General features: G+C 55.3%; 1 protein-coding gene across 1 annotated transcript in view; it reads right to left on the reverse strand.

Annotated features, from left to right (window-relative positions):
- Positions 1-26758, reverse strand: part of Il6r (interleukin 6 receptor) — a 42937-nt gene that overhangs the window by 10517 nt on the left and 5662 nt on the right. Inside the window, exons 2-6 of the mRNA XM_026405047.2 lie at positions 11959-12195; positions 10515-10638; positions 7451-7632; positions 6730-6890; positions 6345-6486 (exon numbers count right to left, since the gene is read on the reverse strand). Of these exons, the coding sequence (XP_026260832.2) occupies positions 6345-6486; positions 6730-6890; positions 7451-7632; positions 10515-10638; positions 11959-12195 (846 nt within the window). The remainder of the gene's footprint in view (positions 1-6344; positions 6487-6729; positions 6891-7450; positions 7633-10514; positions 10639-11958; positions 12196-26758) is intronic.

A 26758-nucleotide genomic window follows, 5' to 3' on the forward strand; every position in this document is an offset into this window, starting at 1 on the left:
CAGCTCTCACTGAAAGTCTCTAAAGAAACACATTTATATTATTATCTATTGTACATTACACTAAATATAATCTATATTCATACACAGAAAAAATGGTCCGCATCAGCAGACATAAGCACTATTAGCATTTGAACTTCCTTCCGCGCACCTTTTTTCAATAAAAGAGAATCACATGATCAGTGGGTCGTCTTGGCCTGCGTGGCGGAGCCCGGCTGGCGGGAGGCAGGAGGTGGACAGGTCCCCCTCCCAAGGCCACCCGCCCCTGGGAACTGTGTTTCTGGAGAAATCGCTAATCAAAGTCAGACCCGGACAGGAGGCCAGGCCCGTCGGCAGCGGGCCCCGGGGACCAGGCGCTGGACCTCGGCCAGCCCGGGGTGGGACGCTTTGGACTTCAAAGTATTTCCTTGTCAGCCGTCATTTCTCCATGGAGTAATCAGAGAACCAGAGAAATGGTGCACACCAGGAAGACAGCCCCCTGACCCAGGGGTAGGCAAGGATGGGAGGAGAAGGTGGCCCTGTTTCTGCTCCAGAGAGACTTTTCAGCGTGAGTGTGGCATCTCCAGGAAGGGAACAAATCACACATCAGCTGCCCTGGAGCCAGTGAAGGATTCTGTCCACTCTCCTCATTGTACAGAGAGGGAAAGCAACCTGTCTAAGGTCACACAGCAAGTTCGTCCAGAATTGAACCTCAAATTCACGGGAGGGGTCCAGTTTGTTTTGGTGGGAGGGGGGTTCTCACAGCCCAGACTGATGGAAAACAGACTCCTGGGAGGGAGTGACGGAGGGACCAACAGAGCATGTAGAGGGCGCTGGAATGAAAACTAAAGCCAGGTGTTGGTGATGCACTAAACAGAGCACACAGCCATTCAGGATAGAGGTGTCCCAGGCCCTGCTCAGCACGCCCCGAACCTCACAGGCCCTTCCTACACCTACGGCCTCAGGACCTGGCAATGAGACTCAGTCCCCAGGGTTACAAAGATCCCCAAAGCATGATTTTGGGGCAGCCTCACTAAGTTGCGGAGGCTGGTCCTGAACTTGCGGTCCTCCTGCCTCTGCCTCCCAAGTCTCTGGGATTGCAGGTGTGCGCCCCGGGGCCCAGCTCTAATGAAACTTTCTAGAAAGCTCCCTACATGACCCCGAAAATAGTCTGGTTCCGACTAAGTGGTCCCCTGTGAGGTGTGGGGGCGGCAATGCGCATCCTCATGAATGAAGGTGAAGAAGGTGGCCCTGTTTCTGCCCGAGAGCGACTTCCCGGCCTGACTGGGCACCTCGTTATGAATAAAGGCCATTTCCGGTCAGGCGCAGCGGCTGCATCCAGCAAGACCCCGCCTCAGGACCAGAAGGGCTGGGGCGCAGCTCAGGGGGAGCGCCCTTGGGGTCCACCCCCAGGACCAGAGGCGGGCGGAGGCCTCTGTCCACCCCGTATGCATAGTTCCGAGTCCATATTCCAATCAGAATGAGCTCATGGACAAAATGAATGAGTGGACCAAGGGCCTCACTCAGTGAGACCAACTGGGCGGTCAGCAGGCCGTCCCAAAGGCCTCTACACCAAGCTCAGGGGGAGCCCCAGGAGCCACGGGTGGTGTCTGGGGGGTGACAGGTGACAGTCTTGTGACTTAGAAACGGCATGGAGGACGCACAGTGCTTGGACACAAAAGCAGGAGACGGGTCTGGAGGGTCGACGGTCAGGTTCTGCCGAGAAGGACAGCAGCTGAACCAGGGAGGTGGCCGGCTCCCAGCTCTGGAGCTGAAGGCCCAGAGGTTTGGGAGCCACCGTGATGCCTGTGGCTTGGGTGGAGCCAAGTACCTGCTGCAGAGAGAGGCCCGCACGGTGTCGGGGCCAGCTGACTCCGGGTTTGTTACGCGCTGACCACGAGTCTGGCCCTGTGCCCGCTGCTTCCCATCATGGAGGCCGCCCAACCCGGCAAGGGGGGCTCTGGGTGGGGTTCTGGAGGCAAGCCTTTCCACCCCCACTTGACAGACGGGCCACCCGGGGCCTGGTTAGGGACTCCCCCAGGGTCGGGCTGGTCCTAGGAGCAGGGTCAGCGGCTGGACCCACGTCTGCCTCCCTGCAGACCAGTGCTCTGCCCCAGGTAGGCAGGGTGGGGGTCAGCAGGTCCAAGGACCAGGCACAGTGACACCGGCCTGTGACCACAGCCACTGGGGAGGCTGAGGAGGAAGAGTCGAGTTTGAGGCTGGTGTGACAGTTTAGTAAGACCCTGTCCCAAAATAAAGTTCTCTAGAAAGGGCTGGGCTGCCGTGAGGCTCCCTGGGTCTGACCCCCAGTACCGGGGAGAGAGAGATAGAGATAGAGATAGAGAGAGAGAGAGAGAGAGAGAGGGACCGAGGGGGAGAGGGAGGGATGGAAGGAAAGCGCCCAGATGGAGGAGTGTGGGGAGCCGCATCAGTGAACAGGACAAGATCTCTGTGACCAAGCCCTCTTGACTGGCAGCCTGTCCCACCTGGTGCTGAGGAGAGGAGCAAACGAGGTCCCCTGATGGGATGGCCCATGTGGGGACGAGGTCCCACAGCTGCAGGTCCAGGCCAGGGGACCTAACGGCCTGCAGCTCCCTGGCGCTGGCCTCAGGCCACCCACATGCGTGACAAAAGCAAAACCCAACCTTCTCTACGGGGTGTGGCCCCGTTCTTGGGGACTGGGCCAGGGAGTTAAAGGGATTTCCAAACAGAAAACAGAAGACCCCCCCCTCCACCTGGCGGAGTTCCCCAGGCGCTCTGCCCTGGCGGCGCGCAGTGAACAGGGTCCTGGGGACCCAGACCGGACGTCCCTGCCGTCAGGGAGAGGAGAGGGTGAAGCTGGGCCGACTCCCACTCAGGAGGAGCTGCTGGTCACAGGTGGCCTCTGCTCCCTGTGGTCAAGGGCCCCAGGAGCGTCTCCAAGAGCCACTACTGCAGGGGCTGACAGCAGTGTCCTGGCCTTGGTGGCCAAAGCAAGGGCCCTAAGACAGGGTGACGGTACCTGTCCCATGGGGGAGGGGGGCATGCGCGCGCGCGCGCACACCTCCACACACACACACACACACACACACACACACACACACGCGCGCGCGCGTGGCCCACTCGTGGACTGCGCCACCGGCAGGAGAGCACGCCTCACCTTTCTCCCAACCTCCTTCTCGCTTTCCCCCGCCTGCCCCCGTTCCTGTCCTGCGTCCCCCTGGTCGCGTCCACCCTCCGTGGAGAGGGCGCTGCAGGTCTCTCTCCGGGATAAAGTCGTCGCGGGGTGTGAAGACGCCATCCTCCCGGGACAGGAGCTCAACTCTGCAGCTGCTCAGGAGGAGGAACCAGATTCTCTGAGCCCGTGGGGTCACTCCAGCACATGAGCCAAGGCTGGAAAGTCCAAGACAGTCCCCAGGCTGCCCAGATGGCCACAGAAGAGAGGATGCCAACAGTTTAAGGAGATACGTCCACAAATGAGACCAGATTCAGGGGCAGGTGGGAGCCAAGTGAGAAACTCCCAACCCTCCCATGCAGCCGCCTGGCAAGAGGAGTGCCAGCAGATCTTAGTCTTCTGAGAACCCCGGAAGAATTCAGAGAGCAGGCTGGGCTCAGAGGAGCCCAGGGGACAGAGCAAGGCCAGCGCTGGCCCACGTAAGAAGACCTTCTGAATTGGGAGTGACGGCGCACACTTATAATCTCAGAGACTTGGGAGGCTGAGGAAGGAGGATTGCGAGTCCAAGGCCAGCCTCAGCAATTTAACAAGCAACTCAGTGAGACCCTGTCTCTAAATAAAATACAAAATAGGGCTGGGGACGTGGCTCAGTGGTGAAGCGCCCCCGGGTTCAATTCTTGGTACCAAAAATAAGAACTCAGTGGACTCCTGTAATCACAGCTCCTGGAGAGGCTGAGGCAGGAGGATCCCTTAAGCCTTGAATCTGAGACTCTGTCTCAAAAAGAGAGATAAAGAAAGGAAGGGAGAGGGGAGGGCCCAAAGGCAAAGGAGATAACTAGTGTCGGGAGGTGGGTCGGTGCACGCCGCAGGGAATGTGAAAGGGAGCAGCCGAGACAGAAGTTCCTCAAAAAATTAAAAATAGAATTGCCACGTGACCCTGAAATTCCACTTCTGGGTGTCGACTCAAAAGAACCGAAAGCAGGAACTCCAACAGCTCTGTCCGGCCTGTCCGCGGCCAAGACCGAAGAGCCCAAGTGCCCCAGGACAGGGGAACGAGGACACCAGAGACGTGATTCTGCAACGACTATTAAATCAGGACCTTTTTCTTTTCTTTTCTTTCTTTTTTAAATACAGTCGTGGGAATCGACTCCTTGGGTGCTCTACCACTGAGCTACCTCCCCAGCCCTTTTTATTTTAAGACAAGGGTCTCCATGGATTGCCGAAGGCCCCTCCTAACTTTCCCAGAATGGCCTTGGATTTATGATCTCCTGCCTCAGGCTCCAGAGTTGCTGGGATCACAGGCCTGCCTCAGGGTGGTGCCTGTCTGGCCTTAATTCTTTTAATGGCCAAGTAATTTAGAATGACTAATTGAGTGGGCGTGGCGCAGGCCTGTCCTGCCAGCCAGCGGGGAGGCTGAGGCAGGAGGATCCCAAGTTCAAGTCCAGCCCCAGCAATTTAGCGAGACCCTGTCTCAAAATTAAAAATTATAAAAAGGCTGGGGATGTGGCTCAGTGGTCGAGCACCCCTGGGTCTCCAGTACCAACAAAGAGAGAGAGAATGAATGACTAATTGGATTCGACAACAGTGGGCGCGGGCCTCTGCTGGGCATTCTGGGGGTCTGGCTGCTGTTGTGGTTTGGGTCCCAGGGACGGAAACCAGGCACTGTCCACCGAGTGACATCTCCAGTCTTTATTTTTTAAATTTTTTATTTTGAGACAGGGCCTCTGTGGGTTGCTTAGGGCCTCACTAAGTTGCTGAGGCTGGCCTCCAACTTGCAGACCTCCTGCCTCAGCTTCTCAAGCCTTCTTCTGTATTAATCTGATACAAATTCTTAATTTTTTTCTTTTTTAAAAAAAACCTCCAAACTGGGCACAGTAGTACATGCCTCTAATCCCCAGCAACACAGGAAGTGGTTAAGCACCCCGGCGTCGTTCAACCCCCAGTCCCCACACAAACAAAACACCTCCCGTGGGTATTGAAAAAAATTAATCATGCAGTTAGCAAATAGTACATTTTCAAAAATAATTTGACAACATGCTGGGTACAGTGGCCCACGTCTATAATCCCAGCAGCTCAGGAGGCTGAGGCAGGAGGATTGCAAGTTCAAAGCCAGCCTCAGCAACTTGGCGAGGCCCTCAACAACTCAGGGAGACCCTGTCTCTAAATGAAAATATAAAGAGGGCTAAGGATGTGGCTCAGTGGTTAAGAACCCCTGAGTTCAATCCCCAGTAACAAAGAGGGAAAAGAAAAAAAAAAAACTGGAAAAATAAAACATTTGAAGCTAGGCAGGAAATCTGTTTATAAGACTTCAAATTCAGAGACAAAGTGGAACGTCGGGGGTATTACTGGGGATGACCCCAGGAGCACTCCACCAGGGAGCTACATCCCCAGCCCTTTTCTTTGTTTTTTAGGTTTTTTGTTGTTTGTTTGTTTGGTTGGTTGGTTGGCACTGGGGATTGAACTCAGGAGCACTCGGCCACTGAGCCACGTCCCCAGGACCACTCATCCTCCTGCCTCAGCCTCCCAAGCCTCTGAGATTATGGGTGGGCACCACCGCACCTGGCCTCAGCCCTTTTATTTTTTACTTTGAGACAAGGCCTTGCTGAGTTGCTTAGAGCCTTGCTAAATGGCTCACTCAAACTTGCAGTCCTCCTGCCTCAGCCTCCCGAGTCACTGGGATCACAGGTTTTATACACCATCTGGCACAATATTTTATATATATATAATATGTCAATACACACACATAAATGTCTTTTTTAAAAACTAAAATATGCCCACTGGTTTTTGCTAAGGGAAAATACTGTTGATAGTTATTCTCTTCATATGTTTCTAGAATTTTTTATTTTATCACTCAACGTGTTGATTTCAATGATCCACCCCAAAGCACTGAGGATTACTTTTTATCACCTTTTTAAAAATAAAAAGCATTAGTAACTGCGGTGGAGTCAACATGTGTACGACCCTCTGAGCTCCTCGTCCCCAGCCTGGGTGGCCTGGGGGAGGGGTGGGGAAGACCAGGGCCAGGTAGCGCCCCCCACCCACCGCGGGCGGGTCCACCCCGGCCCCTCCAGACCTCGTGGCAAGACCAGCCGAGTCTGAAGCAGATATATGGTTGCCGTTTGGGGCACCAGCTTTGGGGGGACCTGCCTTAGAGCCCCACATTGCCGATCCACTGACAAGCCACCCCCGCCTGCCCCCCAGGCCCTCGAGGTACCTGTCCAGGGAACCCCCGTGACCTCGGGGCTCCACTCACTCCAGGAGCCGAGTCCAAACTCCTCCTGGGCCCGGAGCTGCACCCTGTGCCTGGAGCCGCGCCAGGCGTCGTGGATGATGCAGTGGTACTGGGCGCTCCTGACCTAGGGCGAGGCACAGCGGCTGCGAATGCTGACAGCCCTCCCCAGGTGCCCAGAGCCACCTGGGACCCTTCCTGCACACCAGCTGTGAGGGGCAGCCCAGCGTCACGACTCCCACTTTGTAAATGAGACGTCCGGGCGCAGGGGAGCTAGCTGCCAAGGGGCCCTGGAAGTCGCTCCTTTCCTTCACGTCCTTTCTGTGACCCCCCAGTGCCCTCTCTGCTCAGAAGCAGCGGGTGAGCTCACCGTGGTGAAGGCCTTGGAGGGCTCGGCCCGGTACCGGAGTTGGAACTGCAGTCTGTAGAAGTCCGAGTTCCAGGAGACGGGGTCTTCCCAGGTGACGTTGAGCCAGCGGGGGTTCTCGGCCACCGCGGTGACCATGACGTTGGCGGGCGGGTCAGGCTGCACTGTGACAGGGAACGTGGCTTCCGTGGGGCGGCCGGAGCCCCTGCCCCAGACCGGGCCACCCCAGGCCCATCTTTTTATTTATTTGCCCTCCTCCCCCATGCTGGGGATCAAACCCAGAGCCTCGCACACTAGGCAAGTGCTCTGCCACTAAGCCACACGCTCAGCCCCGCACACGCATCTTGACGGGACCCTCATCCGTCAATGCCCAAAAGGGCTCCATCGAGCCAAACCCCTCAACCGCTCCTTCCCTGCCCCTCCAAGGAATGGACGAGAAATATTAAGTCAAGGGCCAGGCAGAGCGGTGCAAGGCTGCAATCCCAGCGACGTGGGAGGCTGAAGCAGGAGGATCAAATGTTGGAGGCCAGCCTCAGCCATTTAGTGAGGCCTTAAGCAACTTGGCCGGACCCTGTCTCAAAATTTTAAAAAAGGTCTGGGGTGGTGGCTCAGTGATTAAGCACCCCTAGGTTCAAAAAGCACAAAAAGAAAAGAAATATTATGTCACAAGAGAAAAAAAACAAACAAAACACTTGTGGGGCTGGGGAGAGGAGAGCTCACTTACGGACTCCATATCCCTCGAACGCCTGGGGGTCGCTGGCCCTGCTCCCGGCACTGCTGGCCGCGCACAAGGACACGATGTGGAAGGACTTGTCCCCCTCTGGGATCTCCAGCTGGCAGGAGAACTTCTGCGAGTCCTCAGAATACTGGCAGGGCACCTGGAAGTCTTCGGCTGGGACTTTCTCGCTGTTGGTCACAAAACAAAGGGGAGGGAGTCCTGCTACCGTTTCTGTGCTTCCCCTAGAGGGGAAATGTGAGTCGGATCCCAGGGCCTGGATCCCAGCTCCGGGTCATCTGCTCTCTTAGCTCCCAGTGAGTCCTGCAACCAGCCTCGAGGTTCTGTGCTGTCATTTGAAAACGGGACTATTCACAGCCCCACCTCAAAGGGACAATGGACTAACATGGCTAGGACATGGCCCCTGGCACGGCGGGAGGTGCTGGAGGAGGGGCTCAGCTGTCACTGAGGCTGGCGCTGGGGCAGGATCCGGGCTCCTGGCCCCACGGGGACACAGACTCGCAGAGGCAGAGCGGCCGAGCCTCTGACCTGGTGTCAGGGCAATGACAAAAATGATCTGCCCTCGAGGACGAAGCCCCCCTGGAGATGCTGGGTGTCGCAGAGGAACTCCTAGAAGCATCTCGTAGGAAGGTGGCGGTTCCGGCAGGTGAGTCAGCAAGGGAGCCTCGCCCTGTGCCTGTCTGCGGGCATGTCAGGCCGTGGCAGCCACTCTCCCTGCTGCGGGGGACAAATCACCAGCCTCTAACGCGGCTCCTGGGCTCGGGAAGAGTCTAGCAGGGGGGACAAACTGCTTCTGGGAGTGACAGCCACCCTTGCTCTGTGTCCCCTGCACCTCTCGGCTTCGGTCCCACCCACCCCAGGAGGCAGGGCCCGTCTGTGCCCCGCGGGCGCCCATCCTGCCTCCCCCAGCCCAGGCGGGAGCCCCAGCTCAGGCGCTGCTGGGTGACAGGCTGGGCGGGTGCCGGGGAGGATGTGAAAGTGTCACGCCCAAAACAGAAAGCAGAACACACCAGAACGGCTTTCCTGGGCCCCAGAGTCTCAGGCCTCGGTGGCCCCGGTCCCTGGAGCTCTGGCAGCCTCCATCCCCGCTGCCCTCTCCCAGAGCTTCTCAGCAGAGACCACTGGAGGAGGAGGACGCAGAGCTAGACACCTGGTCCTCTCCCACCGTATTGTCAACAGAGGGTTCGAGATGAAGTGTCCAGCGTGAATCAGTCAGTGCCGGGGCACGCGCCTGTAAGCCCAGCGACTCAGGAGGCTGAGGCAGGAGGATGGGGAGTTCAAAGCCAGCCTCAGCAAAAGGGAGGCCCGGAGGAACTTAGGGAGGCCCTGTCTCAAAATAAAACATAAAAAGGGCTGGGGGTGAGGCTCCGTGGTTTAGTGCCCCTGGGTTCAATCTCTGACATGGCCTGGAGCCGCCGGGCGGCGGGCAGAACGTGCTGCCTATGGAGAAACGTGGACTAATGTCCCAGAGCAGCTGTGTCTTTTGCAGGGGGTGATCTACACGTGGAGTCGGGAACACAGACACACCGTCAGGCCTCCCAGCAACTCTCTGGAGACAAGTGGCAGCCAAGCCACCGTGTGGAGGTCACTGTTCTGACTTTGTGGCAGAGTAGTCCTGTCTGCAGGGAGTGTGTTCCAAGAACCCGAGCAAGTGCCCGAAGCCCCAGACGGTGCCAAACCCTGCACCTGCCACGCTCCGCCGCATGCCCCAGCGCTGCCACAGGACCAGGGTCGTCTGTCCCTTCCTGTCCTAGGGCTGCCTGCATCTCTACCCCGGGCCACTGCTGAGTACGACCAGGGCTGGCCGAACACAGACGCCGGTCAGGGAGGCGGCCCGGGGATGGGGGAGGTTAGGATGCAGGCCGACTGCTGGGCAGGATCCACGCCCGGGCAGGACGGCACATGCTCCCATCGGGCGACTCCGAGTGGCTTGATTTAAAACCTGGGCACGGCTGATTTCTAGAATTCTCTACCTGATGTTTCCAGGCCACAGCTGACCAAGGGTAGTCGAAACCTTGGGAAGGAGAAGAGGGGAGTGCTGTGCTCTCACGGCCGGCAGCTTAGGCCCGACGCCAAACGTCTAGACGGAGGAGCCCTGGGTCTGAGGACAGATCTGTGCTCGCGCCTTCCAGTCCTCCACAGCTCCGGCTGGGCCCATCCCATGTGTCCCACGCCCACGCTTTACGCCACCTTGAAGTGGCGGGCATGACTTCTGGCCCCCGAGTCCCAGTTCCGATTCTCCATCCATGACCACTTCCTGTCACCTGCCTCCCTATAGAAAGAGCCTGACACACTTGGGGCCAGACACGGGTAAGAACTGGCTGGCCTTTCCTCCCACATTGGCATCTTCTTCAGAGCCACACCCCAAACCAGGCACCAGGAATCGGGTTCCCAGCAGAGCCACTTTCTAGCTAAAAGATCTCTCTGAACCTCAGTTTCTTCTTCTGTTTTGTTGTTGTTGTTGTTTGGTTGGTTGGTTGGTTTGGGGTTTTTATTTTGGTGCTGGGGATTGAACCCAGGACCTCACAGGTGCGTGCGGCACAAGCACTCCTGCCACAGGCTCCGCCCCCAGTCCCAGCAATTACTTTTTTGGTGGGGGAGATACTTGGGGATTGAACTCAGGGGCACTCGACCACCGAGCCACACCCCCAGCCCTATTTTGTATTTTATTTAGAGACAGGGTCTCACTGAGTTGCTTAGCGCCTTGTCTTTACTGAGGCTGGCTTTGAACCTCCTGCCTCAGCCTCCCAAGCCGCTGGGATTTCAGGCGGGTGCCACCGCGCTCTGCTCCAGGAATTACTTTTTACTGGTAAAATTTTGCAATCCCTCAGCTGGGCAGAGTGGTGCAGGTTTGTAATCCCAGAGACTCAGGAGGCTGAGGAAAGAGGATCACAGATTCAAGGCCAGCCTCAGCAACTTAGGGAGAGTCTGTCTCAAAGTAAAAGTCTTGTTTGTTTTTAGTCTATTTATTAGAGTCGGCCAGTTCTGCCTTCCTGTGGGAGCTCACCCGGGTGAGCAGGAGCACACACCCAGCCCAGCCCAGGCTACTTACAGCTTCTTCACCATCAGCACCGCCTGGGTGGTGGGGGACGGGGGGTTCCGAGGACTCCACTCGCAGACCACGCTGCTGAGGAGGCTCCTTCGTAAGCAGGAGAGCCGGGGCTTCTCCGGAGGAACTGGAAGGAGAGACAGCAGGCTGAGGAGCCTGACCTCCCAGGTGTGCACAGCCTCCCTGCGGAGGGGACTGGCCACTCCGCAGCTAAAACTCAGACTCACACAGATATTCTCATGGATGACAAGTATTTTTTTTCCGGGGCTAGGGCAGTACTAGGGATTGAATTGAGGGGTGCTTTATCAGTGAGCTACACCTCCAGCTCTTTTTATTTTGCGACAGAGTCTCTCTGAGTTGCTGAGGCGGGCCTCAACGCTGCAATCCTCCTGCCTCAGCCTCCCCAATCACTGGGATTCCAGGTGTGCACCACCCTGCCTAGCTGGGACTTTGGAATCTGTAGACCCGGCTGTGTGGCCTTGGGTAAGTCCCAGCCCCTCTTCAATGTCCTCGATGACCTGATGATGATAATGGTGATAAATGCCGCCCTCCTTCCCGGGGTTGGTGGGAGGACTAGGTGAGAAACAAGGAAGGGCCTAGCACCGGGCCCTAGCACCCGGCCCTGGCTAGTGAGGGAGGCTTCATCTGGAAGTGAAGGAGGCTTTGGGCTTGGCTTTCTTGGTGCTGGGGATTGAACCCAAAGGCGCTCACCCACGGAGCCACACCCCCAGCTTTTTAAGATCTTATTTAGAGACAGGGTCTGGCTAAGTTGCTTTAAGGTATCACTAAGTTGCGGAGGCTGACTTGGACCTCGAGATCCTCCTGCCTCCCGAGCAGCTTGGGTTACAGGCAGCAGCACCTCGCCCAGCGGAAGGAGCTGATTCTAAAAGTCAGGAGAGCTGCCTTGTGCAGAGCAGTCCCGGCTGTGGGAGGACTCTGGCTTCATCTTTTTCTTTTTTTGTTTTGGTGCTGGGGATTGAACCCGGCACTCTGCCCCGGAGATACACCCCCTACTCTTTTTGTGATCTCCTTGGAGACAGGGTTTCCATCGTTGCCCAGGCTGGCCTCCAACTTGCCGTGCTCCCGCGTTACCTTACAGGTGGCGGCCACCAACCCAACACTCCATTTCACCTTTGAGACACTCTAAGGTCAGAAAATCGACTTGATTTTGCAGAGATCTGAGGAGCCCAAGTCAAGCTGAGTGTGAAGGAGGAAGACTCGGATCCAGGCTCTCTGGGTCCACTGGCAGGACAGACAGACAGTGCCCTCCACCAGCCAGATGCCCCCCCCCCCCCCCAGGGGGAACTTCCTCATTGGCACCGGGGACATCAGGGAGCCTTTCCCCAAAATTCTTGGGCCGAGGAAATAACAGGAGTTTAAAGGCCCAGGCAAGGAGTCTTCCTAGAAGGCGCAGAGCCGGGCCATCCAGAGCCCCGAGGACACTCACCGTCCACCAGCAGCTGCACGGTCCCAGCCGGGTGGCCGTCCAGGGAGCAGGAGTAGTTCCCAGAGTCCTCGAAGCGCACCGACCTCAGCAGCAGCCTCCTTCCCACGCCGGCCCAGCTCCGGTGGCGTGAGCCAGCGAGCACCCACCGGACGGTGGCGTTGGCCCCCAGGTCCTCCCCGGGGCAGGTCAGGGTGACGCTGGCCCCTGGCAGGCTCCTCAGCACGTCACCGGCCATCTCTGGGGGAGGGAGAACACTCAGTGAGCCACAGCACCCTGAAACGGGAAGCCACAGAGGCTTCAGGACTGACCAACTCTGGAACCTGTCACCGTCCAGGACACCTCTGCCTGGATTAGGACACTGGCCCCCGGTGCTGCCCCTGACACCCCCGGCTGCCAGAGTGAGCCTTCTCAAGCCACAATCTGGCCATCCCACTCCCCTGGTGAAACACACACACACACACAAACACAACACAACACAGCCCTTCCAAGGGCCAGGGGTGGTGGCCCAGGCCTGTCATCCCAGGGGCTCAGGAGGCTGAGGCAGGAGGATCACGAGTTCAAAGCCAGCCTCAGCAACTTCCTTTAGGACCTAAGCAACCCAGTGAGACCCTGTCTGTCTCTAAAGAAAACATAAAAAGGGCTGGGGTGTGGTCTGTGGTTAAGATCCCCTGGGTCCACTCCCTTACACCAAAAAAAGATGGAGAAGAAGGAGAAGAAAGAAAAAAGAGGAGGCCCTTCAAAGGCCACACTGTCCCCAGACAGTGCTCTTCTCACACTGGCTCCTCCCCTGCCCCATCCCCAGGACAAACTCCCCTATTTCTGGACTCAGCATCAAGTACCCCTTACCCCAAAGCCTCCCCTGTCCCGCTCGCTAGATGAGGCCTCTCCACCGCGACACCTATCCCAACTGCCGTGCAACCACCCATTCCCAGTCTGTCTCCCCCAAGACGCCAGGCAGCACAAGACGAGGCACCTGTTGTGTTGTGTGGTTCGTTTGTGAAGGTCCTGGGGGTTGAACCCCGGGAGGCACGCTCCACCACGTAGCTGCACCCCCAGCCCTTTTTACTTTTTGTTTTGAGACAGAGTCTTGCTAAGTTGCTAAGGCTGGCCTTGAACTTGCCATCTACCTTCCTCAGCCTCAGGGATTACAGGCGCCGGCCACCGAGCCTGGTGGGCGCTCTGTTACGGTCCAGCTCTGGGCACACTGCCTGGCACACCCAGCGCCCTGGAGTGGATGAATGAGTCCACCTGGGAATGAGCACCAGGCACCAAGCAGGGCTCCTGGCACACACGGGTCTGAAGGAAGTCTCAAAATCTCAGGGTCCTTAGGGTCTACTTTATAAATGGTAACGGAGGCCCAGAAGAATCAGGAGACTCGCCCCAGATCACCCGTAAGATAGAGGCACACTCAGGATGTGAACCAGGGGTCTGGCGGTGTGTCCCGCGATTCCTCTGGTCCCCGACGCCTCTCTACTAAACATCTGTGGTGATGCTGTTTTTATTCTAGGGATCCAAGAAAAAGTTACTGGAAAGTCAAAAAGACAAAGCGCATCACCCACCCCTCGAAAAATATCGTGTGTGCGACGACTCAAGAGAAAGGAGATTAAAGGTTAGCGGAACAAAGACTTTTTTTTCTAGCCCAGCTTTAGGACGGGTTATAGATTCACAGAATCTAAGATAAAAATTATCCCAGCCACCTTGCACTCAGTTATGAACCAATCAGTGAAACCAATCCAACCAGCTGAGGAGATGGGGCCGGGGACACAGCCGGTTCTCCTATTAAGCCCACCTGATCCCTTGAACCAAGGGCAGCGGCAACAAATGTGACCAGAGATGTCAGACAGGCCAAGCACCCGATGTCACCTCCCTGCCCATGCTCCTGGGTCTGGGGACAAGCACAAGTGTCTCTTGGATCTGCAAAAGCTTTTTGCTGGGGAAGAGTTCGTCATCTCCTGCATGGAGCCCGTCCTTCCTCCCAGCCACCAGAGATGGCCACCAACAGGCAGGAGGCCCCGGAAGCCGGGCAGCAGCCAAGAGGACATGATTGGGTACCTGGCCCTTGAGAGGATCCAGTGGGAGCTGAGGAAGGTGACAGCTTGCCACCTCCGGTCACATACTGATTTCCGTCTGTGACTGAAGGAGGTTTGGAAGACCCGCTGACCCTCCCTCTCACTGCCCATCTTTTCAGTTCCCCGTTTTCCACCAGATAAAGCCGCCGTAAGGATGAGGCCTATCACGGACATCAAGTTCCTGCACAGAGGATGCAGCTGAAGAAGCACCTCAAATCTGACAGCTTCATGATGGACGGAGACGCTGTCCAAAAGGACGGTTTGCGGTGGCGGGGGAGGCTACTGCCAGGCTAGCAACATCTGTCCATCAGCTGGAGAGTGGACATCTGCCGTTGCAGGCAGCCTAGGAGCACCCGCACACAATGGGCACCGTTTGTATACAGTTTGCCTAAAAGTCCATGGAAGGAGTCAGGGACAGCCTGACTGGGCAGCCTGGCTGGCACCCATCTGTCATCCCAGCAGCTCAGGAGGCTGAGGCAGGAGGGTCTCGGGTTCAGAGCCAGCCTCAGGAACTTAGCGAGAGCCTGCCTCTAAACACAATATTTTTTAAAAAGCTGGGGATGTGGCTCCAGGGTTCAGCACTCCTGGGTTCCATCCCCAGGACAAAAGAAAAAAGAAAAGAAAGAACCATGGATAGCTCCTCCTTTCATGGACAGGGCACGGCTCTGAATCACAGACGGATCTTCGGCCAACCTCACACTGGGGAATACAGTGATGGGCCCCCAGGATTGAACCCAGGGGCGCTTAACCCCTGAGCCACATCCTCACCCTTTTTATATTTTATTTAGAGTCAGGGTCTGCTGAGTTGCTGAGGCTGGCTTTGAACTCCTGATCCTCCTGCCTCAGCCTCCCGAGCCGCTGGGATTCCAGGCGTGGGCCACTGTGGGGTCAGACCCATGGACGGTCCCCGAGACGTCACAGCGGGCACAGGTGTTTCCTCGTGGTGCCGGGGTGACCTTGGGGTGAGGACCCACCGGGGTCCATCCTCTCCACCTTGCCCAGGGGCTGGGGCTCAGGAGGGCAGCCTCCCTGGCACCCCCAGGCCCGGCTACCACCCCGGCACCGGGGTAAAGGTGGGTCCAGCCCGTTCAGGAAGCTGCGAGGCCGCGGGAGGGGAGCCCAGGAGGAACCTGTCACACCTTCCCCTGTCGCTGGCGGATGCGTCCCACCGGCAGCTGGTGCCCTGTGCGCCTCGGGCGGGGCAGGGGTCAGCCAGGAGCCACCGCTGCTGGTGCGCATGCGCGCCGCCTCCCACGAGAGGCCCCAGGTGGGGAAGGTGCAGCTCCCGGCCACCGCCGTCCTGCCAGAGCCGGTGGGCAGCATGTTTACAGACAGTCAGCCCGAGGGAAGTCAAGCCAGAGATGACTGACCAGTTCCCGGTGACTGACCACCATATTCAAGCTCACGAAGCATGGACTCTGGGCCTCAGGACCAAGGCTCATCCTGCTTCATCACCCTCAAGTAGCCTGTTTAGCCTCTGTGTGTGTGTGTGTGTGTGTGTGTGTGTGTGTATCACATACAATTACGTACAGTAAATGATACTTAATAATGATAATTAATGTCAGGTGTGATGATGCCTGCCTCTAACCCCAGCTTCAGGAGGCTGAGGCAGGAGGATAGCAATTGGAGGCCAGTGGATAGCCATTGGAGGCCAGCAACCCAGTGAGACCCTGACTTAAAAAAAAAAAAAAAAAAGAAACTAAGGGCTGAGGATGTAACTCAGTAGTAAAACACCCCCTGGGGGGCTGGGGCTGGGGCTCAGTGGTAGAGCACTTACCTAGCATGTGTGAGACACTGGGTTCCATCCTCAGCACCACATAAAATAAATGAATAAAGTAAAGGTACATCAACATCTAAAAAAAACCCTGGGCTTAATCTCCAGTATCACAAAACATAGATCAATAAGCAAACAAACAAACAACTGTGTCTCTGGTTTACGTATTTACTAAACGATACGTTTTATAGTTATTTTGGAGTGTAGTCCTGCTTGTAAAATAAAACCTACTGTAGAACAGCAGTGTGCAGTGTGACCCCCACGCAGCCTCTCAGTCTGTTTACTGCATCCCTCGATGGTATCAAGAGGCCACATCAAATGCTTGACTTACACCCCGTAGGTCTGTGTAACTCTAGAAAGTTCACACGACAAGATCACCTGAAGACACATTTCTCGGAATGTGTCCCCACCATTAAGTGATGTGGGACTGTATACACAGGTCCCCACCCCCCCACCCCCGTGACCACAAGCCTGTAAGTTCCACCTGGCTGCACATCAGAGAACTCAGTGGGTGCTTAATAAGTGTTTGTTTCACCCAGGGTACCTAAGAGGTGCCCACAGGGACAGGGTCTTCACGCTAGCAAGTCCCAGAGGCACCGATCAGTGTGGCCGGGTGGCGCCTCGTGGGCTTTGCAGTGGACGGGCCCTCGAGGGAGACCAGAGAAGTGAGCTTCTCACAAGCAGCAGACACGGAGGCAGGAAAATGAATCTAGAGGCCAAAGGAGACCCTTTCTGCGTGTGCCTTTGCCAGTTCCAGTCTCTGGTCACTTCCCAAGCCCAGCCCAGCTGGAGGCTCTTGCCTGTGTAGTGTGACTTCTCAACAATGGCAGGAGCTGTTCTGTCCTCCACTTGCTAACAAGGGCCAAAGCATTTGGGCAGCTCAGAGAAACACCAAATAAAAAGGCTTTTTTTTTTCTCTTCCACAAAAGCAGAGCTGCAGGGAGCCACATCATGGCCATTTCCTCTGCCAAGGAGCTTGAGTAATGGTTTTCTGAATCTTTAAAACTGAGTCACTTTTTTTTAAAATAGGGAATGATTAATTATAAACCACCCATTGGCAAGTATTGCTATCGCAATTCTGCTTCAAAACACTTTTCTCTGGAACCTGTAAACAAGGCTGTGTTCACTCTGCTCTTAGAAGCACTGCAGACAGGACCACTCTAAGACTCTCAGACCAGAGACCAGGGGAAGCCCTCAAGTCACGGGCAGCACAGCCTTCCCGCCCCGCCCCGCCCCCTGACCCAACTCGGAGTCGGTGCCCGGGACACTGGGTCCTGCTGTCAGGCAACAGCCGGCCCAGGAGCAGATGTGAGGGCGGGAAGTGATGGGCATCGAAGGGCCGCCTCGGACTCTGCCCTCCTCTCCTAACGTGGGAACAGGGATGACTGCTTTGGTTTATTTGTTTGGGGAATTTTGATTTTAAGTTTTAAATTTTTCTTTTACTATGGGGTAATGTCTTTCTAATTATTGATTCATTTATTAATCTGTTTTTCTGAGTTGTGGGTCTCACTAGGCTGCCCAGGTGGGTCTTCAATTCCCCTGTCTCAGCCTCCTGAGTAGATGACACTATGGGCACATGCCACCACACCTGGCTTTTCTGTAGTTTTAAATCTTTCTACAAGATGCTTACATTAATATTTTCTTCTTTTTCTTTTTTTTTTATTTTCTTTTCTTTCTTTTTTCTTTTCTTTTCTTTTTCTTTTTTTTTTTTGGTACTAGGGATTGAACCCAGGGGCCCTTTACACGTTCAATCCCTCTTATTTATTTATTTAATTTTAAAAACATCTTGAGACAGAGTCTTGCAAAGTTGACGAGGCTGGCCTCGAACATGGGATCCCCCTGCCTCAGCCTCCTGAGTCGCTAGACTGCAGACCTGTGGCACCGCACCACGCCCGGCGTCTATTACTCTGACAATGGGAAAAAAGCGTGTCCATAGATATGCACACAACACACGGGGTCTACAGGTGTGTGTGTGTGTGTGTGTGTGTGTGTGTGTGTGTGTGTGTTCTAAAAGCAAAGACTTGGGCCTCGGTGGTTACACACCCAGGAGGAGGTGGCAGAGCTCAGGGCCTCTGGGGATAAGGTAGATTTTCAAGACAAACAGCTTCTGGGACACTTTCAGATGGCAGAGCCCCCACCCAGCGCTGGCAGCAGCCCTGGCGCAGGGCGGGCAGGTGCGGCACAAGCTGGGATCCGGCCCACAGCGCACGGTGCAGCTCAGCTCAGCATCCGCCCTTGAGCAAATGGCCAGGCTCTCAGGGCCGGATGGCAAGCCTGTGCCTGTCCCCTGCTTAAGAAATCAAGAATTTCTGTTCCTCACCTGCATCAAGAGCAGGGGCTCATTCTCATTCTTCATTACAGTGGCTTCTAGAGCATTTAACTCAGTTCCAATCCTTCCATCAGCACTTATCTGACTGTGAAGGATCTAGGAAGTATAGTTGGAGTCAAATCACAAAGAAAATCCACATGTCGTTCCTGAAAACGTACTCTCTGCTCGCTCTGCACCACCTTTCCGTGTTTTATTTTGTTTAACATCCACAGACCCCTGTGGAGGACTTAAAATCACCTATGATTCAGGCTACTCTGAAATAAATGATCCTGAGGTATGGAGGGAGGTGAGACGGAGGACACATCATTCTAAAAGGGGAAAGGAGACATGACCTTGAGAAATGATGGGAGCCTGGAGAGTGCGGCTGCTGGGAATGGCATTTCCAGGAGTGAACAGAATACACAAAGGTATCAGGAAGAGTCCTGGAGCCACCGGGCGGGCGGGCGGCACACCTGTTATCCCAGGGGATCAGGAGGCCGAGGCAGGAGATGGCAAATTCAAAGCCAGCCTCACTCAGCAATTTAGCAAGGCCCCAGGCAACTCAGTGAGACCCTGTCTCTAAATAAAATACAAAAAGGGCTGGGGATGCCGCTCAGTGGTTAAGCGCCCCCAGTATCAAAAAAAAAAAAGTGAAGAATTTGGGAAGGATTGGGGTCTGCAGTCTCTAAAGCACAGTAAGGAAGGAGGTTTGACCTACAGAGAGCAGGGAGGGTGTGAGCATCCTCCAGGGGATCAGTCCTGGCTCTGGAGGCAGAAGGAGGCCCCATGGCCCTCCCACCTCCTGTCCCGGTCCCCAGGGGAGCTGGCGCTGCTCCTTGCTTCTGAGTCTCTCCCCATCACCTTGAGAATAAACCAGCTGTCCCCCACCCCAGCTCCTAGGCGTCAGAAAGCACCCGAGAACCAGGAGAGAGGAAGGGGCGTCCAAGGACTCCCAGTCCTCCTTCTCCTGGCGAGACCAGTCAGAAGCAGGAAGGGAGCACCCTTATCCCAGGTTCCAGGAAGAAATAGGAACAGCAGAGAAGCAAAGTCCCTTCCTGAGGGTCAGATCAGAAAAGGAGAGAGCCACACCCCTGAGCCACACCCCAGCCCTTCTTTAGATCTTATTTGGAGTCAGGGTCTTGCTAAGTTGCTTAGGGCCTCCCTAAGTTGCTGAGGCTGGCTCTGAACTCAGGATCCTCCTGCCTCAGCCTCCCAAGCTGCGGGGATGACAGGAGGGCACCAGCACACCTGGCCTCAAGTGCCTTTTCAGTCTTCAAGTGCACTTTGCATCTAGTCCCTGACCCACGGGAGGCCTCCCCGGCTCTGCTCTCCTCTACCGCACATCTCAGAGCACCAGGCAGCCTGAGGCACTCCTGAACCATGGCCCAGGACTGGCAGGCAGCTGGGGGCACGTCACTGCCCCTGGCAGAGCCCACTTTTCACCTTTTCTGAAAAATGCAGGTTCAGACTGAGGTTGGAGGTCCCCACCAGCCCCTAGTCCTGCCGTCTCAGCATCCCACGGTCTCACATCATTAGCTCCCAGGGCAGGAAGCACGCCTGCTTACCCCGGACAATGCCACCTTGCGACACCGACGCCATCTATGAACATACTATTGTAATAGGTGAGGACGGGAGAGGGATGGGGCCAGGTCATCCCAGGGCCCTGAGACAAACACATTTCTCTCTCCGGAGAACTCCAGGGCAGAGAAATTCCCACCACCTCCCCGGCCTCCCGTTCCTCAAGGGAAGGAGAGCGTAGATCCTCGTAGATCCCAGCCAGCAATCCCACAAATCCCTGCCCACGCGGGACACCTCTGGAGCAGGGACCTTGCAGCACAGCTCTTGGGGAGTGGGGTTCTTTGCCCACCAGGTCCAAGTTTGGGTGCTAGAAACTCAAATGGCTTTGTTGTGGCTCTGATTTTCTTTTCCCCTCTCCGTGTAAACTGGCAAATGTCAATAACCTGAGAAAAACAGGCCCACGAGAAACCGATTTCTCAATTCTCTGGCAGCACACCCTTGCTCTTGCCAGAAAAAAAACAAGTTCAGCTTCCTGGCCCCATTTATGTAAGCAGTGCACAGGCCGCCAGCCCAGCCACCGAGGACACAGGCTTAACTCGCGCCTGTTAATCCCGTCTCACAGCCGTTCCTAGCAGGCACACGGGGTCCAGCTGTCAGCCCAGGGTGGCCTCCCGTCTCTCAGGTTTCAGAGGCGCAGAGTTTCAGACTGGGTCATGCAAGAATTAAAGGTCCCCTCTCAGTGCTTGGGGCCTTGATCCGAAAGGAGGTGGATGTCCAGAGGTTGCTAGGAGAATGTGGGCAGCCCAGGTGCAAATGGAAACCCATGCAGACTGCGGTCCCACACAGGCTAGGACAGGTCACCTCTCCTTGCATTCTCCACCTAAGGGCTGAAATCGGTCTCGGGGCTTCTACTGCGATAATAGTCAGAACCGTCATCACAGAGCGCTCGCCCCGCGGGCCAGGCCCTGACCCAAGAGTCTCCTCACAGCAGCACTGAGAGCCAGGGAGGGGGGCGCATCCCCGCTGTACAGGGAGGCACAGATCAGAGACGTGAAGGGGCTGCCCAGGTCACCTCTCTCTCTACCCCTCCCCAGTTCCCTTCTTCTGGGGTGCCCACCCACCTCTCTCCACCGCCCGGTTCCCTCTCCCCTTCCCTGCTCGCCCTGCACCTTCTGAGACTTCAGAGTCCTGGGGAAAGGAGCCCTGAGGTTTGAGGGGTTTGCATAAGGGGGAGCGGGTCTCCTCCTGACAGCCGGCCACCCCTAGTAGGGCCCGGGATCTCAGGAGTGTGGAGTCACACCTTGAGATTTCTCCCTGACCCCATATGAACAGCGTCTGTATGCCGAGTCATCTTAAAAGCCACTGAGCAAGACCCGGTCTCTAAATAAAATTTCAAAAGGGCTGAGGGTGTGGCTCAGAGGTGAAGCACCCCTGGGTTCAATCCTCAGCACCAAAGAAATAAGAGAGGCACCACCACCTCTGACTCCATCTCCCCCTCCCGGGTCCTTCCAGCCCTGGGTCACTTCTCCCTGAGATCCCAAGCTGTCATTTAGGACCGGCGCGACGGCGGGGCTTCCAGGCTCTGGACTGTGTCCCTCTCCCCGCTGGCCGGCAGCCCAGTTTGTGCAAACCCTCTTCTCCGAGTGATGGCTCCCCTGGCAGGAGCCTCCCCCCTGCCCTAATGTGTCTGTACCTCTTGTACCTGCCCGTGTTTGTCTTGTGTTTGGCGCAGGCCGTGTTTACCTTGGCTCAGCCTCCCGCTCCATCTGCCCGGCTGATTGCCAGAGAAGGCCTGGGGGAGGCTCCTCAGGACCCGTAAAAAGGTAGCCCACACGTGCCCCCAGGGCTTCTTGAGGGGAAAACACGCACCCCCCCCCCCTCCGCAGCACCAGACACGTTACCTGGCCCCAGGCCAAGAAGGTCCGCCCTGGATCCCGCTCAGAGATTATAAAGTAATTAAAGGAAAGGGTATCTGAGGAGGGCAAGCAGCCCCACCCCACCCCCAGCTAACCCCCGAGGAGATTAAGATACACAGAGATTAACAGCAGGACTGGACGGGGCTGCAGAGAGGCGCAAGGGCTGTGGTCTAGACAGAGAGGAGGAGCTGCAGTCAGGGATGGGTGCTGCGATAAGGGTGGGTGGCTATGTGAAGATGGAGAGGGCCCTAGGGAGGGTTCAGACCAAGCTGCTGCCCCAGTATCAGGGAAGGAACCCAGGGTGCTCCACCACTAAGCTACATCCCCCAGTCTTTTGATTTTGGACAGCGTCTTGTTAAATTGCAGAGGCTGGCCTTGAACTAGTGATCCTCCTGCCTCAGCCTCCTGGGTTACTGGAGTGACAGGTGGGTGCCATTGTGCCTAACTGAAGCTCCTTCCTTCCTCCCTCCCTGTCTGGCTTCCTTTTTTGGTACTAGGGATTGAACCCAGGGGCACTCTACCCCTGAGCCACTTCCCCAACTCTTTTTGTATTTTAAAACAGGTCTTCACTGAGTTGCTTAGAGCCTCGCTAAGTTGCTGAGGCTGGCTTTGAACTCGTGATCCTCCTGCTTCAGCCTCCTGAGCCGCTGGGGTTGACAAGTGTGCGCCACCGTGCCCAATGAAGCTGTTTCTATAGAAGAGGAGGGAAAGGTCCCAAAAGTCGTACCACCAGTGTGTCACGTGGCCAGGCTGGACTCCCGGCCCTGGACTCCTGGTTCGTGTTTATTCCACAGCCCTCTGCCTTCCCAGGGTACAGCACGTGAGGCTTATCTCCCCATCTCTCAGGGTAGCCTTGGGGTGCAACACGACCTGGCTCATAATCAGTTTCTGGAGGATGGAAGGAGGGGTCAGACCAGGTCCACCTACCGGGCGCTGCCCTCTCCAGTCTCCACCCCCCACAGCAGGCAGGAGGAAGCAAAACTCAACATCTAAACAACCAAGGGGTGGCTCTCTCCCCCGGGGCGCACGGGGTTGGTTCTGTTGGGCTCGGGCTGTGGGCTGCTGCACTTCTGCTGTAACACATCCCGCGTTCTGTTTCAAGGAGGGGACTCAGCACTAGAGTATCTAAGTGATTCCATGCTCCTTCAACTAATTCCTCAAGCTTACTCTGTGCTAATAAAAATACCAACAGGACTTTTTTTTTTTTTCTTTGAACTAAGCAAGTTGATTCTAAAGTTCAAATGGGAAAGTAAACAAGGAGACAGAGCCAGCGAGATTCTGAGAAAACAGAAATGGGAGGGTTGGCCTTACCCACATCTGAAACAGTGTGGGACCAGGCGTGCTGGTGAAGGTCTAATCCCAAGGACCTTCAGCGGGAATAGAGCAGTCAAGTTCAGTGAACTTCCCGATGCTCCAGTAAAAGCCCTGCTTTGCCAGGACTGGTTGTGCATACCCATAACCCAGCAACTCAGAGGCCAAGGCAGGAGGATGGCAAGGTCAAAGCCAGCCTGGGGAACCCGTCTCACCATAAAAAGGGTTGGGGATGGAGCTCAGTGGTAGAGCATCCCTGGGTTCAATCCCCCATACAAAACAGTAATAGCAACAACATTTAAAAACAAAAACACTTTAAAGCATCAGAAGGAAACGGAGAATATTTTAGAATACTATTAACTGGGCCAGGGCTGTAGCTCAGTGGCAGAGCGCTTGCCTAGCACATGTAAGGCTCTGGATTCGATCCTTAGCACCACATTAAAAACATAGACAAACACAATATAGGCACGCTGCCCATATACAACTACAAAAAACCAAAAAACACTATCGACCTAGAAGCCAAGAATTCATCTACAGTTCAAAAACAAGCATCTGCATGGCAAAAACCGACCCCAACTCACAAAAAGGAAAGTCACAAGACAACCGACCACCTGAAAAAACGTCCACAACTCAACTCATTACAACCGGACTGAATTCCTCGATCTATTAGGAGCTCCCATAAACAGTAAGAAAAAGATTTTTAAAAAATGAAAGTCGGGTGCGGTGGCACTCACCCGTGATCCCAGCGGCTGGAGAGACTGAGGCAGAGGATCTTGAGTTCAAAGCCAGCCTCAGCAATTTACGGAGACCCTAAACAAGTTAGCAAGACCCTGTCTCAGAATAAAAAATAAAGAAAGGCCGGGGATGTGGCTCAGTGGTTAAGTGCCCCTGGGTTCAATCCCAGGTACCAAAGGAAAAAAAAAAAAAAAGGACAGGTAGACTATATGAATAGGTTATGCTAAAGCCTATCACATGTGGGAAAAAATCTCGTCTCACTCATATAAATTAAATGCAGATTAATTCCACCCAGGTACCATTTTCTAGGTAGACGCCACTTTCATAACACACTGGAAGAGGTGTGAGGACATCACATTGTCACTAGGAGTATAAATCAGAGCAACTTTTATTCTCAGAGTCAAAATCGTAAATCGCAACTTGGAAGGCTGAGGCAGGAGGATTGCAAGTTCAAAACCAGCCTCAGCAATTCAGCAAGGTTCTAAGCAACCCAGCAAGACCCTGTCTCAAAATAAAAAATAAAGGTCTGGGAATGTGGGTCAGTGGTTAAGTGCCCCCTGCGTGGTTCAATCCCCAGTACCAAATATATATATATATACACACACACATACACATGCACACGTATACATGCACGTGTCTTTTGACTCATCAACCCCACTTTGAGGACTTTATCCTGCAGGAATGCACTCATGCCACATGAGGGATGCAATGGTACCCCACAACACTGTCTAGCAAAGCAGGAAACCACTAAATGTCCACCAAAAGGGGACCTGAGGGCTGGGGTTGTGGCTCGCTGGTAGAGTGCTCACCTCTCATGCACAAGGCCCTGGGTTTGATCCCCAGCACCACATAAACAAAATAAAGGTATCTCGTCCATCTACAACTAAAAAGAAAGATTTTAAAGGGTGGGGGACTAGATAAATAAATTCTGTATATCCATGCAATGAAATTCAAAGCACAGAAAGAGAGAGAGAAAGTTTGGGTTTTTTCTGCAATACTGGAGGCCAGGCCTGTGATCCCAGCAGCTCAGGAGGCTCAGGCAGGAGGCTCTCAAGTTCAAAGCCAGCCTCAGCAATTCCTAAATTGCTGAGACCCTGTCTCTAAACAAAACACAAGAAAGGGCTGGGGATGGAGCTCAATGGTTGAGTGCCCAGGGTTCACTCCCCAGTTCCAAGGGGAAAGAGCGAGAGGGGAGGGGCAGGCATTGAGTACTTCCTAGGGCAAGAGGGGGCTGTCCTGGTCACCCCGACAGGAAGGGTGCAGTGAGTCTCTAATGAGGAAGAGAAGGGCTTGTTGGCAACACCCATGATGTGACAGAAGAAGCTCAGCCCCGTCTGTCACTTCCTTGATGTGTGATCTTGAGCCGGTGACTGAACCTCTCTGAGCCTGTTTCTTTTCGCCTACACAAGGTCACCTCTCTGTCAGTGTTTTCGTCTCTATTAGGTCCTTTAATCAGCATGTAACATGCTGCTGTTTCGCTCTTCTTTCAAAAAGCAAACAGCCTCCCCCTAGTCAACCTGTACTTTGGCCCATGGACACGCCATTCGTTGACAGCTGCCCTCCTCAAGAGCGTCGCCTACCCCCTGTTTCCCGTGTCCCTCCCGTTCTCCTTTCCCTCTTTACTTTCCGCTGGAGGGACGGGTCCTGGGGAGTGAAGCCAGGGTGCTCCACCTGAGATCCGTCACCCAGCCCTTTTTTATTTTGAGACAGGGTCTTGCCCAATTGCCCAGGCTGGTCTTGCACGGGCCACCCTCCTGCCTCAGCCTCCTAAGTCACTGGGATCACAGGTGAGCGTCACCACCCGGGGCTCTCCTCTTCTCCTGTTCACCAGCCTTGGGTCCCTGCCCTTTCACCTGAGCTTCCCGGGTCAAGGCCACCACCACCGGGGACCTGCCTGTTGCTAAATCAAGCAACCGCTCAGCATTGTCAGACAGTGGTTTCTCCCTCTTCTTGGGAGCACAACGGTCCCCATCTCTCTCCAGCTTCACTGGCCACATGTCTCAAGTCCCCTTGCTGGTTCCTCTTCCTGTGGCTTCAGAAGAGGCTCGGGCCCCCTCTTCTCCCCATTATCCAGCCCAGGGTGATCACAGCCAGTGTCGGGGCTTAAAATAGCATCCGCCCGTGGAGGCCCTACATCCACCCCCAGGCTCAGGCCTCCTCCTGTACCTGCTCTCTGTAAGCCTGCTCTTTAGGTGGTCTGATCTCAAGCTGACCTCTGACCCTCCCTTCCTGTCTGTAGCCCACCCCACCCAGGCCAGGGTGCTGCGTTCCTCCCACCTGAGGCTGTTAAGGAGAATCAAGATGATCGCAGGCACCAGAGCTCGGCCCGCTTCCTACATACCATCAGCATTTCATAAATTGTCACATAGACGGGGAAGACCAAAGGATGCTTTCCGGAAGGAGCTTGGGAGGTGGAGAATGGGTGATGGGGGGACAGCCTGGGTACAAGGCCTCAGGGCCACACAGATGGGGACAAAGCCAGGCACAGAGCTGGCAAGAGGCAGATGGGAGGGAGGGTAGTCTGCTGAGTTTCAGTTAAAAGTGAAACCCAAGCCCAGGGCTGTAGCAGACAAGGTTCCCCGCTGCTAGGGACTTCTGACATCTCTGATCCCTGGGGAAGGGCAGTGGGCGGAGCAGGCAGATTGACTTCCCAAAAGGCTCTCCCCAAGGACCCCCAGGGGTGAGGCTTCAAGTCTTCCAGGGCCACTGCAGCCCTCCAAAACCCTCTGAGCTGGCTGTGGAGATGCCTGTCTGTATTCTAGCTATTAGGAGTATTGCAAGTTCAAGGCCAGCCTGGGCAACTTAGCGAGACCCTGTGTCAAAATAAAAAATAATCAGGCATATAGTTCAGTGGTAGAGGATATCTGCGCTCAGTCTCCAGAACCAGAGGAAATCATCTCTCTTTAAAAGACCTAGACCTCAGCTGCACCTGGTGGCACACACCTGTCATCCCAGCAATTCGGGAGGCTGAAGCAGGAGGACCACAAGTTCAAGGTCGACCTCAGCAACTTAGTGAGGGCCTAAGCAACTCAGTGAGACCCTGTCTCAAAACATAAACAAAAAATGGGCTGGGGATGTGGCTCCATGGTGAAGCACCCCTGGGATCAATTCCCAGAACTGCCAAAATAAAAGATCTGCACCTCACCCAGAGTCAATGATGTGACAATGG

Source organism: Urocitellus parryii, chromosome 11 (genome assembly GCF_045843805.1).
Source record: "Urocitellus parryii isolate mUroPar1 chromosome 11, mUroPar1.hap1, whole genome shotgun sequence".
NCBI classification, from domain to species: Eukaryota; Metazoa; Chordata; class Mammalia; order Rodentia; family Sciuridae; genus Urocitellus; species Urocitellus parryii.